We start from the raw sequence: 20,900 nt of genomic DNA, 5'->3' as shown, positions 1-20,900 counted from the left end.
TTCGCTGCAAATGCTACAAGGATAATGATTCATTATCAGGACTTCAAGCCTATGGGATTATATAAATAATCAGATTTTCAAATAAGAAAATTATCAATTTGTTGACTTCAATTTTTTGATACGGTGAAAATCTGATATTTCGTTGGGTGACAAGCTACCTTCAAGTGGCTTTTTGGCTCATAATGTGGCCACTCTCTCGCAGGCGAACGAAGCAACGTGTGCGTACTATATTTACTATACAGGGTGCATAGGCAACGGGCATGTGGCATTTTACTGGTGAACCATTGGTCCTAGAGGCATACTTCCAGTCGGAAAAAGTACCCAAATAATGTGTAGTACTCAGATATTTGATTCATGTTTCCAGGGATTACATAGTTATTAAAATAAAAATGTTAACTTTTTACGCGGATACCCCGTGCCTCAAAAGCCCAATAGGAAAGTTGTTTCCCGGTCACCAACGAAAAAATTCATCGTTTCTAAGTGCAATATTCACTGAGATATTCTAAGAAAGTTGGAAAGAAACATCATTAAATGCGAGGAAACCATTTTACCCGCAATCAATGCTGGTTTTCCCAAATTTCCTCATTTTTTTGAATTTGTATATCTCTGTGAATATTGCTCTTAGAAACGTGAAATTATTTTAGTTTTCATCGGAAAAGACAAAGCAACAACTTCTTAATTGGGTTCTTTGGCACACGGGGATGGTATAAAAAGTTGGTTTTTTTATTTTATAACTATACAGCCCCTTACAACATGAATGACATATCTGAGTTGGACACGTGATTTGGATACTTTTTCCAGTTGGTTATGTCTTTAAGACTAACGGCTTGCCAGTAAAGTGCTATACTCCCTGTTAACCATGCAGTCTGCATATACACATAAAAAAATAGTTTGAGATGAAATACAGTCGTTTCTCGTTTTAACGAGAAAAAATATGGCTCCGGTCTCTTGGAGTTCATTATAATGGGGTTTGACTGTATTCCCACCAAAAAAAATCCGATATTTTTCCACTAAAGTAATTGAACTTTTGCAATTTGATCTCAAAACAGTCCTTTTTATAATGATTTTGTCATTTTACTTTTATAAATTTAGGAAGGAAACAAAAGGAAGAAAGAGTGGGGAGAAAAAGGGAAAAATGGCCAAGAGAAGGGTTTGGTTGTGCGTAAATGCCTTGAAATTCCACTTGTGCGCAAGGGGATTCACGCCTCAATCTTAGTTTTATGACAAAATTTCACATTTATGAGACGTTTGACTACGGTTATGATTAATCTCTCTATATAGCTTTCAATATTAAAATATTTCATTTATACGAAGCACAATTTCAATTATTTGGCATTTTCATTTTGACTCGAGCTCCAAATCTTTGGCATTTAGACATAATTTCCAACTATCAAATCCACGAGGTTTTTGCAGATTGTGAAAAATGCATCGCTGAATTGGTTTTGCATGAGTATTATCAACACTAAAAACCATAAATTTTAGGTTGACAGATACAAAGAGACGCATTGAGCAGGTTATGGACATTTCAAAGTGAAGACTTAAGTGAGAATTAATTGCACTTTTCTGAGAAATCAGCAGATGCAATGAGTCTCAAATAAACAGATTTAAATTGCTTTAAATGTGGTCATACACCGTTTTTTTTTTTTTCTAATGTTCACAACATTGTTCTTGCAGGATAGGAAAATTGCATTGAAATTATTTCGGATGCTGCAGGCCAGTAGTAGGCTAGCAGCAGGTTTACGTAGTAGGGCAGTTAATAGGAAGTATTACAGTATAGATTGACACCACATCTTTAAGTTTTTTTAAATCTTACAATGGTCGATAGAGCCTGGGCGGTGCACGGAATGAAATGAAATGAAATGGTGCCAATCTTAGAGGAAGTCCCAGTACATTATCTGCTTGGATTGCATATAGAAACCAATCAGCAAACCAAATGACGTTAAGGCCGTCTTAAATCTGTTTAAAATTACGTTTTTCCTGTTAAATTGAAATGAATGGCACATGGCATAAAAATACCCCAGAGAAATCGTTCTTTATTCAATTTTTATAAATATATTCCCCATCAGACCACTCAGTGTCGGTTGAAGATAGCTTTGTGCTAAACTATATGGCTATCCGTCTGTAATTGCATAAAAACGATGGGGGGTTTTTTTGTTTTTTTTTACAAGCTTTCATTTCTTACCCATCTACTTTTTGGATTGCATTTACTACCAGCACTCAAAAGAATGTCAATGAATGGTCAACAAATCTTTGTCTGCTTTCTTTATGGCAGCCCTCTTTGAATGAAAAGTCTTCGAACACACACAACACTTACTGTCTTTACAGTTACTCCATTTTGCTTTAAACCTCTTCTATAGTGTGTGTCAGGGCCTACTGTCACCCCCAAGTCATAAACCCACAGAGACTACATGCAATGCTTTTTTTATTTCCTTCCTCTTGAATAGCAGAAAAATTTCGAAAAATATATTCTATGCATTTTTTGTTTGAAATTAAGTTTTTTTTAGTCAGAGTCAGGGTTGTTTGGTTTAAACCACATGGTTTTTTTCAAAAAATCAAATAAAAGTTGCCTAAATATAATTTTTTTCCTTGAAAAATATCATATTGGTTCATTATTAGCCAAAATGTTTCATTTTTACCACATTTTATATCCTTGGGGTACATTCTGATGGTATATCTTTAAATGACATAAGATTTTATAAGCGGTTTTTTTCAAAAAGTCTCATAAAAGTGGCCAGAATATATATATATTTTTCATATGAAGTATCTTAGTTATTTAAAGTTATATACAAAAGCCAAAATTTCTCATTCTTACAACATTTTCTACCCTTTGGCTACATTCTGATGCTCTATCTTTAGCAAATTCATGAATAAGGATTGCATCACACATCTAAATGTAGTGGTGTATTATCTCACAGGGTTTCTTTTTCCCTTCACAAAGAAGCAGCAACAGTAATGACACCATCATGCTAGGGGCAGGTGGTCCTATAATCCAATAAAGACATCAGCTGTCTTTAAAGGACAAAGACCAGTGTACTAGTAGTTACATTACCTTACATACATTTTCATTTTCTTTCCCATAAGAAGTAGCACGTCTCCTACTGTATATCTCCCAGTCTTAATATTCAATAGTAGTTTTTTTTATACTTTCACACTGTTAAGCCCAGTTAATCAGGGTTCTACTGAATAATAATAACAGATTTATAAAAAATAATCAGCTATATACAGGGAGATTATAATTGAAGTTTTGATTCCAAAACTGTACAATAAGTACTGATCAGAATGACTTGAAAATTTGCATGGATACTCCTGGAGCAATGGAAGTTTCTTTCGCAAAAGAAAAAAGTGCAAAATGTGCAAGTAGATGATGCTGTACTTGGCCAGCAGTATAATCTGTTTTGTGCAACCACATCATTTCAGCACTTCCACAGCATCAGTGTGTGGATAGAACTTCTATCAAGATGCACATTGCAATACCAGGAAAGCAGCTGCTGAAGACCCATTTTGACAAGATGCACCTTAACCCTTGCAACTTCTGGCTGTGGGTGTAATAAATAGTGGTCAGATTGCAAACTTTGAATTGCAATCTCCAGCACATTCCCTATATGTTAGAAGTTCCTCAGGAATATTAACGGGGGGGGGGGGGGGCATTTGGTTTAATAAAGCTGAATTGCAAGCACATCCACATTATGACCATGGCATACTCCGATTCTGTTGTTGAACAACAATTTTTGTGCTTTCAACCTCAGGTTGGAAATTGCAAGAATTTCCAACAGAACAAGAACAAGAACATTATTAACATTTAACATATTTATATGTTAAATGTTATATATAAATATGATTATATAACATATTTAACATTTCTTAAGTAAGTTGTAGTTATTTGTTCAATTACTTCGTTTTTTGTGATGTTTCCATGAATTATGAAATCATGCAATGCTATAATTAAGGTATCATTTTGCCATGACTGGCTATTGTTTCCATTCTGCGAGCAAATTTCCCACATGTTGGATGATGTCATTAATTTTACTTTTTTAAGTATTTTTTCCCCTTTACCAAATAAAATTGCATTTTTTCAGGAATATTCATGTCAATTTTCAAGTCATTTTGACAATCGTTCTTTTTTTACAGTGTTTTGAAATCAGAACCTTAGTTATAATCACCCTGTATATCGTAAATCATTGCTAATTAATCTGCATTATTTATGCTTCATTAAATACATTATATTCACCTAATTTTTATTACTTTTTTCAAAATAGCTTCCTAATTAAGTGTACTGAAAGTAACTGGAGAAAAACCTTTATATACCATATGATTAATAATAACATTGAAAGAATTTTCAAACACACAGTAATCCATTAAGCAAAAAATAATGTTTTTAATGTTAATACTATTTAAAACAAAAAACTGGTTAAACTGGTTTTTGCTTTAAAAAAAAAACCTGTTTTTTTACCAATCCTGGTCAGAGTGACTAAAAAAATTTAATTCCACAAACTTCTTCGTGGCCCCCATATCAGTAGCCGTGGCTCCCCTTTTGCCAGATTTTCATCCGTGGTCCCGGTTGAGAACCACTGGTTTAAACCGCAGTTTTAAACAGTCGAAAACTGACAAGCGCCAAAAATCTGCCAACTTTGGCGTACATACACGTTTCAGTGGAATACGTCTATCAGAATGGGCGCTACATTGGTCTGAGTAGTTTCAGTATACAGGCGACCCTTGACCTTTGTCTAATGTGTGTGAATGTTTGAAAGTAGAGGGATGTTAAAAAAAACAAAAAGATTGTACATGCATTTCAAAATATTTATTGCACAATATACAAAATTAAGTTAATGAGGCATGTTTAATTGCTTTCAGGTGTTTTCTCCATAAAAATGTCAAGAGTTAGTTGAATACAACCATTTTCCCTTTTCTTGATAGTGTTGTATAACATGCTGTATCTTTCTCAGTCGCCCTATGTACTTCTCCATTGCATGCTCCATAGGATGCATGTTGTCCATTGGGATCACATTCTTCCATGATTCCAAAAATTTGTCAAGATGCATGATTCATGGATTAATTTTTTCGAACCAGCCATTACTTGCTTGAAACACTGTGTGTGATAGAATCTTTTAAGCTAGTATCCAATCTTCATGCAAACTAGACCCTTAACTTGAATAATTGAAGAACTCGGAAGGACATTGTTTTGATGTTGTTCATCAATCTATGATGACAAAGATCTTTCCATTTCATCCATTACTAGGCCATGTCTTTTGGAAAAAATCTTTGAAGATATATTTTCACAATTTTGAATATTTTCCTTAATTTTGCTTTTCAAAACAACATATTGTAGACCTGTTTATGTCATACGAACGGCCGATTAAAACAAAACATTCACTGTTTGCAGAACGTCTAATTATTTCCATCTTTGTCTCAATTGTATGAAGTTTACGAGTCCTTAATTTCTTTTTGTTAGTTTCAACACTGCAGTTTCTCTGTTTCTCACTCATGTTTATGAATTTATAAGGGAAAAATATTTAAACATTAACAAATAAATTAGCAAAACACACAATGCATTTAGTCGATGCTACAGCGCTCCATGGGAGCGACTGCATGGAAACAAACAATTTTTTAATTATCGACATAAATCTTTAAAAAATTGAATTTTTAAAATGTGCAAATTATGTAAAAGTTGAGGGCCACCTGTACTAACACTGCTCAGACAAATGCATCACTCGTCAGCACACTGACACTATTCTGACCTATGTTCCGCCCATTCTGGAGGATATATTCCATTAAAACTTGGTAGATACGCTATGTGATGGGTCCATGGGAAAAAAAAAAAAAATTCAATAAAATATCTTCAAATTTTCACCTGGTGGTTGAAATTTGAATGATTTTTTTTATTTCATCTCTCTCCCGTCGTCTCATTAGGATATCCTAAAAATTTGACTGTATTCAGATAGTTTTGAGAAAAACTAAGTGAACAGGAACATTAATTATCCTGTATATCAGGGTTGGGTAAATCTGTTGCCAGACATGCCCAGGGCATGTAACAGCAGGGCCACAACTAAGATTTTTGCTGCCCAGGGCAAACATGATTCAGTCCCCCAAACTTTAAAATTTGATAATTTTGTAATCGTGTTCTTTGTTCCCATCGAAAGCTGTCACTCCCTAAATTTTGCTACGTGGGGCAGTTGTCCCTCCCCTCACACCCCTGCAGTTCAGGTTCTGTGTATTGGTTTCAATCTTTTCCTTTTGAACCGAACAAGGCCTTGGCTCTATCTCCCCCCCCCCCCCCCCAAAAAAAAAATCAACCACGCATAGATTTTTTCAGCAACATACTCACCGTTATCATATAATAATTTGGTTATGTATTGTTTTAGGTTACATACCTGACTGGGCATATAAATTTTTTTGAGAGTTGTCCAGTCCTGATACACATTGATCATATATGATCTCTCCAAAAACAAATGATGAAATTTTGGAGTGCTCTCTATCAGTAATTCTATGCTTACCATCATTGCTGTGTAGAGGTACTCTTCAGAAGTGATGTAATTTATTTTAGCATTTTACATTGATTAGTTTTCAGTTGGGGAAAATTTAGCTAATGTTAGAGACAAAAATTATTCGGATATAACAGGTTGAAAATTATGAAACTTTCTAGCTTTCTCTAAAACGTCAACCCCCCCCCCCCCCGCAAAAATGTCAGTCCCCCTTTTTTTGTCTTCATATTTTCAGGCTTTTCTAATATATGCACAGGGTATGTGGCAATTTCATTCTACTTTTGTCCCTCCCAGCAGTGACTAAGACACCATCTTCATCGCCAGTGAATTATGGGACCAGACTTTGCACTTTAAAATTGTTTCGGAACAGCTGAAAAATATTCATGAGACCATAAAGCCACGAAATTGAGAAGTGAGAATTTTAATTGTTCTGTCAGTCCACTAAATCATTTTGAGAATATTAAATTCCATGCAAAAAATTCCTTACGTGATTAACTTGTGTGAACTCAATATTTTTCACCATGGGAGTTCTGTTCACTCACTAAAATTGGAACGAAATGATTTAGATCATTTCGGTGATTGTTATGCAGGTGTAGAAGGAATTTTCTGCAATTTATAACCTGACAGAGCAAAAAAATGGAAATTCACTTAAAAGTAGAAGTCTGTGAAAATTAGTTTCGTCCATAATTGCTAGCTCTTGTTGTAACAGACTTTTACTGTATTGTCTTCTAGCTGTCTGGTGATTTTGCTAGAGAAAATTTTTTTTATAAGAGCAATACATGTGTATTATTGCCATTATTATCAGGGCCGTCATTTCAATTTTTTCTGGGGGGGGGGGGTGTTACACGAAACAAGCACAACTCGGACAACATAAATACATTATGGACCACTCATAAACTGAGATCGCTCATTCTGTCTTGTAAGTATTCAGTAGAAATTCAGCAGCGGAATGTGTACAAGGTGATTGTACGGTAGAACTAATGTAGACTATATATTAAAAACTTGGTCAGAGTTTCTAACATATCAAGTAATGATAAGTGATGTTTGTTCATATTAACAAGGTATGTATTATGTTGTGGGTTGAAACCCCAAAATCATAGGTTGACCATTCATAGAATACTAGGAGAATTGAGAATTAACAGAAGTTTGTGTCATACAATTTTAACGTAAGGGTCAATTTGTCGCGGTACAAGTTTGTCGCAGTGTCAATCCGTCGCGATACAAATTTGTCGCAGCTACAAATTTGATACACACGCGATACAAATTTGTATCGCGTGTGTATCAAATTTTTGTTGCAGCTCCAATTCGTAGCTGTACAAGTTTGCTGCCATGTCAATCCGTCCTGCCGTCAATTTATATATTAAAGCACAGAATCAATTCATCGAACCGTCCATTTTTCGCTGTACATGTTCCACGCTAGCTTGTATGTAGGTTTTTGTCTTACACGTGAAATAAAAACATGAACAAAAGTGTACACGCAGCTAAGGGGCCGTTCAAGTATTACGTAAGCAAAATTTTAGCCATTTTTGACCCCCCCCCCCTTGTCAGCAAAAGTAAGCAAAACTCTAACCCCCCCCCTTGTCAGCAAAATTTCGCCATCACGGCCTCCCTACCTCCTAACGCATATTGGTGGGATCAGAAACATATGCGGGATGGGGGGTCTCATGTGCCTCCCTCTCCCCAGATGAAAAAAAAAAATTTTTTTAATGCAAAAAAAAATATTTTTTAAAAAATTAAAATTTCAAAAGAAAATACCTTTATATGTTATTATAATCGATTTCTGTTAATTTCAATGCTATTTGAATGGTAAGAACTCAAAATTTCTCTTTAAAAAATTCATTGCGACTTTAACCATATATGGTAAACCCTTGACCCACAGACCAAATGTGGCCCTGAAGGTTATCTGATGTGGCTTGCCCCATCAAACCTAATTTTGTAAAAATGAACTAAGCGGAACATTTAAAAATTGCTTAATTTTTGGCGTTGTATTTGTATTGTATTTGTAAATGACCGGTGGCAAAATTCCAGAGTATTTAAGTGGCCCGTGGCACATTTTCAGATCACTGAGGTAGGTCTCAAAGATCCCTTTCACATTCAAAGATCACTTAAGTAACCTGCGACACAGTTACAGAACACTTAAACGATCTGTGGCACATTTAGAGATCTCTTGAGTGACGTGTGGCACAGTTTTAGAGCACTTAAGCGGCCCCCAGTGCTGTTCTACATATCTTTCAAGTTACCCACGGAACATTCCCAGATTACTTGGCATCATTAAGAATTTGTGGCATAATTAAAATCACTTGAGTGATGCGTGGCACAGTTCCAGAGCACTTAAGCAGCCCTTAAACATTTCCAGATTATTTGAGTGGCCCGGAGACATTTCGTTAACGATAAATAATATTGATAAGAAAATACAGAACAAGAGGAAAAAATTACTACTCACTGTACTTGGTCATGGGTTGAGTGTGAATTTTTGGATACACCATTCTCATCCGAAATGTGGAACGAGTGGTCAAAGTAGAAATCTGATGGAATGGGTCAAGAAATGGAAATCTGATTTCCATTTCTTGCAGGGATTCCCGCTTTCTGTAGGGATTTAATCCCTACAGAAAGCAGGAAGCACTGCCTATACGATGGAAACTAAATTTTCAAAATTTATTTGATCCCAATTTATTATTTGGGTTAGCTCCCAACGCCCCTCACTGCGAGAAATGGAAATCCCGACAGAAATGCGGCTTATATAGTAAAAATTTATTGGATCCCAATTTATTATCTTGGTGAACGTTCCAATGTGTCCCTCAATGACTTCAATGAATACTTTCCTTCATTTGTTAAAAATTAAAACAGATGGGAAGGGAACATTTCCAATAAATAAGGAAAAAAATTAGTTCCATTTTTTACACCTAAAGCAACTACTCTGTTTATAACATCACAACAAACATATGAATTTTAAAGCAATTAAAATTTGTCGCGACGAATTGACAATACAGTGACGAAATGAGCTTGCGAAAAATTTGTACTGCGACGAAATGAGCTTGCGACAAATTTGTAGCACGACGAAATGAGCTTGCGACAAATTTGTAGCATGACGAATTGATGCTGCAATGAATTGTCCCGCGACAAGTTGAGCGCGAAGAATTGACCTAGACCCCAATTTTAGCTGAAAAACAAAATGCATTGGGTCATTGCAAAACGTTACGCATGCTCATTGCTCTTTAATTTCTTTAACAACTAAATCGCCACAACAGTAAAAGACTATTTCAATCGAAACCCTACTCACTGAAAATCAAAATGTAATGATGCAATAAATGGCATATTACGTCTGAATTATCTATGCAGCTCTAAAATAATCTAGTAATGGGATAAGTGAGCATTAACAGATTTGTGGGCGGTTTTGAGGTTGTTTTTCATTCTTTTTTTTGACAGACTTCATATGTATAGGTACATAATCTCTTAGCTTGCCCAGATCAGAATGGGAAAGTTTTTGAATTTGGTTCAGTTTTGAATTCAAATGGTGATTAAAGTTCATAAAAAAAATTCAGATTCAACATCTGCGAGTGAGACACTTGATTGCAGATTACCTCAATTTTGTGCCCATAATGTGAAATTATACGTTAAAGGTTTAATAATACGTTTGGTTTAATAATTTTTTTCTTACATCCCAGGCATTTTCCCACGTTAATCGAAATTTTTTTGCTCATGTATTTACAGAAGTATCAGTATAAGGACGAAGAAGACTTCAACCAAACTTCGTCAAGATTGAAAGAGATAACTGGTTTCGATGGCTTCAAGCACAACATGTCGGAGCCGATAGTTCAAGATCATTATATATCTGATGTAGCTGATTCACCTAGAAAGGTAGGATTCTTCATTGTTCATGCCAATAGTTATGTAGACCAGCGTTTCTCGACTTCGAATGTGCACCTACTTGCGTTGGGGGGGGGGGGTGTTAAAGAAAGGGTAGGTAGTAGTCTTGCAGAACAAAGCTTTTTATAAAACCTGTGATAAATCATACATCAACTGACTTGAGTTTAGTAATTTTTGTATTGTGTCCTCAATGCAGCTTCTGCAAAAAACTAGGTTCATGTCAATGATGAGACATTGAAAATGAGGATGGTGTGATCAAAATCAATTTGAATGTTGGGTCGCTAACACTTGGTGAAAACGCTTTTTACTTTAGCAATACGCCAGGTAAAAGAGAACGGAATTTTTATGTAAATATGTGCAGGCTTTTTAGCTATGTTGTTCTTATTACTTTTTTTTGTTTTTGGAAGAATCATCATTGCTTAATAGAATAAATGTAATTCAAAACTTATCACACAACTCAACTCAATCAAAACTTATATCTATGCTTTCTCAAAAAATAGCTGAAGTTCTGGAGAAATGGGTGAGAAAAATATCTGAAGTGCTGGGTGAGCTACATCATAGGGTAGGGTGCATAACCTTTTCAGTGCCATATATGCAATATTTTCCCCCTTGCTGGCCATAAACTTACTGCTATTTGTAATAGCGCATTATTTGTTTGCCATTTGCAAATATTATAGCGGTAATTGGCAACTATTGGTTTTTTTTTTTTTGCTGATATAATTGGCAGTTCCTTATTTTTCTGTAGGGATCACAATTAGTGGTATATTTCCTGCTTGCGAGCTAATGTCCCTGATGAAAAGTTTTGCCACAGGGAGCAACAGGCTTACAATGATACAATTATTCAATCATTACATTCCACTCATAGTCAGAAAAATGGATGGCTGATGGCAGCATTACAACAAGCATTGCACAGACACAAACCATGTTAGGTTCACAACATCGACACGTACATTCCAACATGTACCAATTCGTTAGAAGTTCAGCAGAGAAATACGGACAAGGTGCATGTGTGGTGTAGTAGTATTTTTCTTGCATTGAACTTTTTTCTGAAGCACCTTTCACGGGCCACATGGAATCCCTTGGCACGCTGCATTCGGTTCGTGGGCAGGAGTTTGTGCATCCTCTGAGCTACATAGTCCAAAGAGTTGACTGCCTTTTTTGGAAGCCACAGAACCTGGTTTTATTATATGCACGTTAGTGAGGGGTGTATGCTCAAAAAAGGTGTCAGATTCACTGACCCTCAGATTGTGTTTCAAAATGCAATAAAATCCTAATTTAAAAGGGAAAATTGTCTGCTGACAAGAGAAAAGTCAAGTCTCCTGTGAGTGATTGAATAGGAAAAAGTTTCCAGATTCTCATAATTTGATGTAGGTTTAGCAATTAGCATCCAGTTCTTACAAATTAGATGGCAAGAAAAGTAACTTTTTCAGCCTTTATCTGAATCTTTTTTACTGGAGGAACTGCTTCTACCTGTAAAAGTGAGATAATGCCATTAGGACCATGGCTGGCACAATTGAGTGGTCCCCACATTGGGCAGTTAGAGCACCAACCTCTCTGTCACTGAAGAGAATCTGCCCAGAATATTATACAAACTATAGATCCTGCTTTAGTTGGCCTACAATGTCAATGGGGTTAGAAAGGGTCTCTGTAGCAGCAACCAGTCCCCAACCAGAGTTCCTGGTGATGATCATCATTGTACCAAATCACAATGAAATGTCCAATTTGGTGAGTAAACAAAAGATCAAATTTGCCAAACAAGTGTTAATTTTCTATTGTTCAATGTTGCTAAAAATGCAGTGTGTATTTTGAAGGTTGAGCTCATCATTAAAATTATCACACTTCAATGTAGACACTGACAACATTGGACTATTAGCAAAAATCACTTGCATTTTTTTTAAATCACCAGAGCTATGCACAGTTGTTACAGTGTACCTTTGTATTTGGTCTGTATTTTAAACCCTGAAAACTATGATTCTGGCATGCTGCCTAAGAAACAAGACTTCCACATTCAATTGTTAAATGCAGAAAATTAATTATTAAATTGAGAAACAAACATTGTAAATTCCAATTTAAGGTTTTATTGGACAATTCGGGTTTGTTATTAAATCAAGGTACTGCTGTAGTTCCAAGCACGAAATCTATATACAGTGATTCCTTAGCTGACAAACACCTTGGCTAATGGAGATTTTTTCATGATTTTTCTGCCTTGGTTAACAAATAAGGATTTGGCTAACAAACATTTTGGTTGATATGGATGCATGTGGTAATATAAAACAGCTGCATCGTGAACTGAATTTTTACATCTATCATCAAGATTATTGTTACAGGATATAATCTGGGAAATATCCTCAGGATATTTTGCCAGATGTATTCCCACTTCTCTTTCTGAAAGTTTTTGAACCATTTGGTATAAAATTAAAGATTTCGCTAATGTAAAATGCATTAAAAAAGTGTGTTTTCACAGCATGCCTTCTTTTAGTGCTAGACTCATAGTATCAAACTGAATATTCTGGATATTCTAGGAACACATTTTTTCCATATGCATGTATCAACACATAAATGAGCTGACCAAATCACAAATGGATAGGGACACCTACAAGCTCGACTGATGTTGATACAACCCAGGTACTCAACCAACCAATATTGATTGGTTGTTATACATAGTGTAAAGTGAAAAGATCTTTAGTATTTCATCATCTTATAAATTTTCATTTATCCAGTTTTGAAGCTGTTAATTTTATCCTTCGGACAGTTTTGTCTTTTTTTTTTTATTGTACTCCTTGTTTTAAAAAAACTAATCTTTAAATTTTTGGCAGTACCTGGAATAAATTAAATAATTTTCCATAGAAAAACCTGTGAGAAATCGCATTTCATCTAACATATGTGATTCTGGAATGAATTATCTTTGTTAGCTTCATTGTAAAGACTTCTAATTTAAAAAAATCTTGTATTTTTGTTTTACTTTGTGACCCCCCTTATGCTTATATAGGAAAATGATGTTAGTTTTTGACTCACAGACTGCATTGTGTTTAACCTGTATGCACATTTTTTATTAATTTTTTTGATGCCATCATCAGAGTGGTTGCGCAGGGAATTAGTCACTGAAAGGACAATTAAAAATTATTTTTAACTCGAAAGGAAAGGGTTCCATTATAAGCATTTGTGGGGTAGTTATAATATGGTAAAATGTGTCATTGGAAGCAATATATTATTCTGTATAGATAAAATGATAAATACCAATCATTTATGCAACTCAACTTTATTATCATTTGGGAAAGTCAGTCCCTTAGTTAATTTGTATGTTTGTCTTACATGGTGTGCTTTTTCGTGTAAGAAAAACTGAGGTAAGTGGAAATTGGGAGTGAGTGGAACTATGCATGATTTGTAAAATTCAGTTAGCTTCTGTGAACACTCTCCAGGGTGGGGGGCGGGATTTTTTTTTTACATTTACTATTTTTCCAGCAGAAATGTAATTGGTATGATAGCTATTTATGCAGGGTTACAAGAAGTGTTCACATGGCAAAGCTTGGTTTGTGCTACCTGTTGTGCCCTTTACATTTAGACTATTTCTGAAAGTGTGAGTTGGCTTGATATCAATTTTTCTTGGTGCCAATTTCTTCCTTAACTAATTGCATAGGTGCTTTATACTCCATTGAGTAAAGGCTGCTACACACTGCTCTGACGTGATGTGGTCCCACGTCTGAGTAGTGTGTAGCAGCCTTTTAAGATACGTGTGATGAGAGGTTTCGCTGTTGTATTGCTGTCATACTTTAGGGACAGTGGTGCATTCACTTTCATGAGCCATCTTATTAATGTTCACCATGTGATGTTATTTTTCATACATTTTTGCAATTTCAGTTCTGTCTCTAGGAGGTAGTTTTGCCATTTTCATTCCACTGTGACCTCGCTAGAATGATTCTTCCAAACCAGTGTCATTGTTGTTGCTACACCGTCAGTCTGTTATTTTATTATTTTTTTTTATGCAACCTTTGTTCTTACATCTTACAGAATTGTTAATGTTAATCATTTTTGGAAGATGTTTGAGTCCCTTTTTGTTACTTGCATAGGACTCAATACTTTTATTGTGTTTTCGTTTACGAGTGTTTAGCATTGTATTGGCCATTTCTTTATCACTGGAATTTGTCAGCTCAGGTGGCAGTCAAGATGGTAGATCTGTCATCAAGATGAAAAAATCTGTCATCAATATGGCAGCACCTAAATATATTTTCATATCATTAAGGTATATATATTATATGTTTGAAACATTTCCTGTTTCTTAATGGAACCTCATGTTCGTGTATTTGCACATTTATCAGAAAATTTGTCATCCCAAAATAAAGCGATAGTCTTGTAGTGACATGTCCAGCTCTGTCTGTCAGTTGCAGAGTCATCATAATTCCAAGTGCAATCTTTAAGACCATCAAAACTGTGCCATGCAGAAGGAAAAAAAAATAGTAATTCAGAACTAGATTTAGAATGAATATGATACATTTCACTTTTACATATCTCTGGTAAAATTAATTTATGATTGCTTTAAGATATTTACCTTTCACTTTTTTTCCAAAATTGACATCTAGATTTAGGATTGGTTTTTCTTTTTGCTTCCTGAAAAGATTGTTTGATTTCGCTATTAGGAGGATTGTCATTGTCACTTGAACTGTCATCATCTATTTTTGGACTAGATCTTAAATCTTTACAGACTTATGTAACACACAGAAAAAATATATAATATGTGCATGATTAAAAAATAAATAAAATAAAACACAAGCTTTTACATTGTGTAATAAAATTGAAATAGTTCTCTGAGTCAAAAATATTATAACAATGACACTTCTGAAGCACCATTCACAACAATTTTTGATTAAATAAATAAAGATTTATCTATTAATTTCTTTATACATAGCATGGCATTATGCACCAAGAAAAATGATTTTACTTCATGAGAATGAAAAAAATATCAACGCGCATATATAATCAACCAATTCAAACCCACTGTCCATTATAATGGACACAGATGACTGTTGTCTCAGAAATATGCTTGTAAAAAATAAAATAACACAGTTTTACAAACAAACACTAATTTTAATATTTTTTATGTAATTGTTTTCAAATTCACTTTGTAAAATATGTAAAATTACAATTAAACTGTTTACATACCTTAAACGGTCCTTCTGCCGTGAGCCATTTTCAAATGATGATATCTGAAAATCCTGAAAGCGCAACTAATTTTTTGTTTTCATTTAAAAGAAAAATGTCCAATAGAATGGATGTTGGGTCTTAAGACGTTAAAGCATATTTTTCGGCTTTTTGATCCAGTATTATTTTATCGTTCTTTATAGTGCCATATAATTTAATCCTCAAAACTACACTTATTGGTAAGCCGTCATCACTTGCACTTATCCTTTAAAGATGATGCATACAGAGGTTGATTTTTATTAAGAAATTTATTTCATTGGTGTTTCTGGTACTTCAGGGACCTAGAAAGTGAGAAGCTGAATTTTTTTCCTTTGCCTTCATTTGACCATCCTGAAAAAAAAATACGAGGTGAGGGAACCAAAATGCAACCTTGTAATAGAGTACAGGGGCGGCTGTTAGGCCATGCGATCCATTGCTTCCGCACGCGGCACCGCGTTTTCCTAACGAAAAAACTTCTTGTTTTATTAGGAATCTGTCGGTCTGACAGGGATACAACCCGGGACGCTTATAAACAAGCGCTACATTCCAAGGGCGTAGCGGGGGACATGGTGGTCTGGTTCCCCCCCACCCCGAAATGTGAGAAAAAGAGGAAAAAGATGGCCAAATCTATTGTTCTTTCACTTTGGGCTCCCCCCCCTGGAACGAAATTTCTGTCTACGCCCCTGCTACATTCCTCGCTACATTATAGAAACTTAGCGCATCGTGATTGGCCGAAATGAATTATATGCCATTACGTCACTCATAGCGAAATATTTGCTGGCGACGTTCAACAATGGATATACTTAATTGCACTTGAATCCGACATCCGCAGGTGAAGCACTGGACACGTGTGCCGAAGGTTTTTTTCCCGCTCTTCCATCTTAGCGATCTTTTATTGATTCACTAAAAAATGCTTTCATTTTTTCCCCGATTTCATCAAATGTGGTTCAGGTGCGTCAAGATGACAATAATAACGGCTCGCGAAGCGATCAACTATTGATTCACTAAAAATGCTTTAATTATCCGATAATGAACTTCGAAATTCATTTTCGCCGAAAGCTCCCCCCTCATGACGTTTTGTTATACTTCTTGCTCTAGTAACCATCCACTGCCGTGCTAATGCTTCTTGTGTTACTAAGAAAGTAGGAATTGTAATTAGCCTCCCGGGGGGGGGGGGCTATATTATCATTTTTTCACACTATAAATTAACTGCAGAAGGGCATCCATAAAAAATCTGGTTTGGGGGGCCTGCGAAAGATTCCAGCGTAGGAGCTCTGACGCAAGATGTGTGGGCCATGGGGGAGGGGATAAGCAGGAAGCGTAAAAAATAAGCCCCGCACGGGTAGAGATTCTGTCTCGAACCACCCCTGGTAGATTATTTTCTTGTTTCTGATATTACGGTTCCAGGCCCTGTCTATTCTCTCAAGTTTTCTCCACGAGATATGGCTCAAAAGTGTGATGTGAATTTTTACTGTGAGATTTTAAAAAATGTTGGACTAAAGCCTACGCTGCCGCCCGGGTGCACCGCACCCTACCCCTTGCACCATCGCTTAAGCCGCCCCTGCATGTAACCTAATTTTAGTAGCGCTGAAACTTTTAATTAGTGAGTTTGTGGTTCGCTGTGTGGAGGTTTTATTTACGACTGACCGTGTGTAGAGGACTGGTGAACCTCTACACACCTAAGAATCATTTCATCGATCATCATTTCCCAGCGGTTGGCTTCTGGAATGTATATAAAAAGATTTCTCTCATCTCCCGCGTATTTTTTTTTTTTTTTTCACTTTTACGCGCCGCTATCGCCGGGCAATTTGACTCCCAAATGGCCGAATCGGACCGCGTTTTAATGGTCGCGGGATACACTTTTTATGGTCCCTGACTCCGTTTTTTATTTTTATTATTATTACTATTATCATCGTGAGAGACGAGGGTAAAGCTTTACGTGCATGAAGATATCTGCAGCAGTAGTGAATGAAGGTGCGCAGGCAGTGAAAATGCTTATCAACTCAATGGAAGCTCTGGATTTTTCGTCTCCGATGCCATTGATGGCTTTGAGAGATCGCTCTTTTGCCTCGTTTCATTTCAACGGAGCAGTGAAGATACCACAGATGTGTTTTGTATTGGCGGGAATAGGAGTTTTTTTTTTTTTACAACGATAAAGGGAAAAAAATTGCAGGGTTGAGATGGTATTTTCCCGAACGCGTGAAGGCCAAATACCACATGGATACTCGGTTGCTCTGTAGCCCACTCCAGCGCATGTCCTTGCCGAGGTCGGAATCCTTGAAGCAGACATTTCACTTGAAAAGTTATCTGGTAGGGTTTTTGGCCCATTAGATTTTTTGCTCACTCGTGAGCGACGTCTTTCTTTCTGCCGCTTGCAATGACCTCGTTTTGCAAGTCACTGCATTAGCATCTTATCCCCTCCTGAAAAAAAAAGGGGGGGGGGGTTATTATTTTTAGAGACATTACATTTAAAGTCACTTTTGACCAACTGTCTGTACTCCCTGAGATAGTCCACTTTCGAGGTGTTTGCTTGGAGGGGGAACAACCAAAGCCTCCTAGAAGTACCTCCTAGTATCTAGGAGGCTTTGGAACAACCCATTCCTAAAGGTCGGTGTGCCCTTAGATATTTTGGGAGTGAAACCGAATCGAAAATATCACAATAAGTTTGGATTTCCAACCAGTGGAACATGGCATTTTAGAAGGCAGCCGGAAAGACTCGATATTGAGCCGGGATGCCGCGAGATGTGTGAAATTTTAATGTTTCCAGGAGTGTTGCGAACATGTAAAAATTGGTTTTGAGTCACCCCTCATATTTGGAATGCTCCTTTTTCTAACAAGGAAAGGGTCCCAAGGTCTTCAAAAAGTTTTGAAAAAATTACCACTGGTTCTGCTCATTTAAATATGCACAAAAATATAAAAGAATTCTGCGGAATTATTATGGGTCACTCAAAAATTTGTAAATATTAATATTTTGAATGTCAATAGAGGCCAAGAATGATTTTAAAAATCCCGCAACCCCAGAATGTTAATGACCTCAGAAAAAAGGAAATAACTAGTTTCTAGAACAGACAAGCTGGGGAAAAGAAATGAAAAGAAGTTTTAATAGATATCGCCAAGAAGCGGGAGGGGTGATGAGTAGCCAGCTGTCACATTTTTAATAATCTTTTTCGACTTTGATAATTGCATTCCTCCGCTAATTTTTGTTTTTATGTATTACTTGGTGAGATGAATGTTCTTGTGAATTTTATCATTTCTTTGGACGACACCTTGGGACAATTTCCTTGTAAGTGGCAGACTAGTTTCAATTGGTCTGCCTTTTGGTGCAGGGCGCCTAGGCTGGGATCTTTGGCGGGCCCCCGAACCAGATTTTTCACGGGCCCTTCTACAGTGAATTTATAGCATAAAAAAATTATAATTGTCCCAGGCCCCAGGGCTGGAGCCCTGTCAGCCCTGCCCATGTGGGGGCCATGGCTTTCTGCTATAGAAGGTGTTCGCGCAACTCTGGTCCTACCTCCAGCCGCTGTGGCGGTTGAGTGGTCACAGCGATGGACCTGGGTTCGAACCCTCTACCGGTGCCACAGTCACGGTGGTGGTCGGCTGAAGTTGGTTTCTGTGGTTCCCAACTTCGAGGCGCAAATGCGAGTCGATCTCGCCATTGAAAAGTCTCGCCACAGAGAGCAACAGGACTACAACGATAAATTATTCAATCATTACTCATAGTTAGGAAAGCAGATGGCAGCATTACACATAACAAGCATTACACAGAAACAAACTTCACGTCAGGTTTCACTACACGTACGCGCACATTCCCGCATGTACCAATTCGTTAGAGGTTTTGCAGAAGAATATGGACGAGGTGCATGTGTGGTTTAGTAGTAGTATCACTGTAACAAAACATTATACAGACAATATTCGGGTTTGTTTCTCTGTGGCGAGACATTTTTAACGGGGAGATCGGATCGCATTCACGACACAAAGTTGCGGATCACAAAAAGAAACCGCTGTCACTGGGGTGGGGGTTTGAACCTGGGACCTCGCAATGTGAGTTCGTCACTGTGACCCCGCGATCGTACAGTGGCTATCTGATGTGGCCCACGACCTCAAAACTAATTTTTGTAAAAACGAATAAATCGGCCTATTTATTGGTTTCAAAGTTCAATGACCCGCTGTGCAGTTCCGCAGCACATTTCCAGATCACTCAAGTGACCCGCGGTGTATTTAAAGATCCCCTTGAGTAATCCGCGACACGCTTCTAGATTACACAAGTGTCCCGGGCAAATTTACAGAGCATTTAAGTGTCACGTGGTGCAGTTCCACATCACTTAAGTGTTTCGCGGCCTACTTACAGATCACTTAAGTGACTTTTCCAAACCACTCAAAGGAGTGACAATTCCAGATCACTTACATAAACTCCCACGACACGTTTTCAAAGCAATGAAGTGGCCGGCACTCTCCTATACGTTGAGCACCTTTGATCTACACTCATGAGACTGACTGTACCCCAATCATACTGCTTTTCGTGTGAGATTGACCATCGATCGTTGCAGAGACCATCATTATCACTAGGTGGCTTTTCTAAAGACAAGGAAGCAGTGAGGTTTTGGGGGTCCGAACCCATAAGGAGGAAATAGATTTTGAAGGTCTGTGCGGGTGGGCGCTGATAACGATATCGGTACAGTAGATAAATACTATATCAGTCTGCCTCACCACTGAGGCAAGTGATTATAGTGAGAGGCAGGTGGACTCATCGTCCTCCATTTCGGAGCGGCAAAACCCATTTTTTGTTTAATATGACGTCTAATAGTTAAGGAAAAATATACAGAATAGGGTAACCTTATTTTTCCTTAACTATAGCGATAGTATTGACGACAAACATCGCTCAAACATAGTCAGCCCGGAGAAAAATAAGTCTGCCAGGCGTTTCAGGTCTAGGCAAGTGCGGAGGAGGCGGTCTCACCGGGCCATAAAACGGGATTAAAATGCTTTGATTACGCTTTTGGTTTTGACTGGGTGCTTAACAAAGCCACATTAAGTTGAAAAATGTGTCTTTTATTAACAAACACGTGCAAACAGAACGCTACTAGCCCAGGGTTTTTCACGAATTTTCAAGCTGAGACTTTTAGTGCCTCCTCTACCCCAATGAATTTCTAGCAAATGTATTTATTAAGCGAGGGGCCGGGGATTTCGATCTAGAGTCCCGTCAGCCTCTCCCTTGTAGAGGTAGGTCCATGAATACCAGAAGATTGTTGAGGGCCACGAAATTGTTTTTTCCTCCTCACCATGCTGCGAAATGCCCTGGTTTTAACCATGGAGTAAAAGGTGTGAATTTTTTCCGGAAAAGAAACCATATCCATCGTAATGGGAGAGCAGGGAGGGTAC

At 37.0% G+C, this 20,900-nt stretch overlaps 1 protein-coding gene across 4 annotated transcripts in view; it reads left to right on the top strand.

The window, feature by feature from the left end:
* The window catches only part of LOC149067681 (disks large 1 tumor suppressor protein-like), a 144,990-nt gene that overhangs the window by 18,855 nt on the left and 105,235 nt on the right, over window positions 1-20,900 (top strand). For all 4 annotated transcript variants that reach the window (XM_089252200.1, XM_089252203.1, XM_089252201.1 and 1 more), the window contains exon 4: window positions 10,191-10,337. In XM_089252200.1, coding sequence (XP_089108326.1) covers window positions 10,191-10,337 — 147 coding nt within the window. The remainder of the gene's footprint in view (window positions 1-10,190; window positions 10,338-20,900) is intronic.

Source organism: Pholcus phalangioides, unplaced genomic scaffold, assembly GCF_987345545.1.
Source record: "Pholcus phalangioides strain wild (caught in Gottingen) unplaced genomic scaffold, Ppha-v1.0 ptg000028l_1, whole genome shotgun sequence".
NCBI lineage: Eukaryota > Metazoa > Arthropoda > Arachnida > Araneae > Pholcidae > Pholcus > Pholcus phalangioides.
Note: the sequence above shows the minus strand (reverse complement) of the source record. Positions and strands in the feature narration are given on the sequence as shown.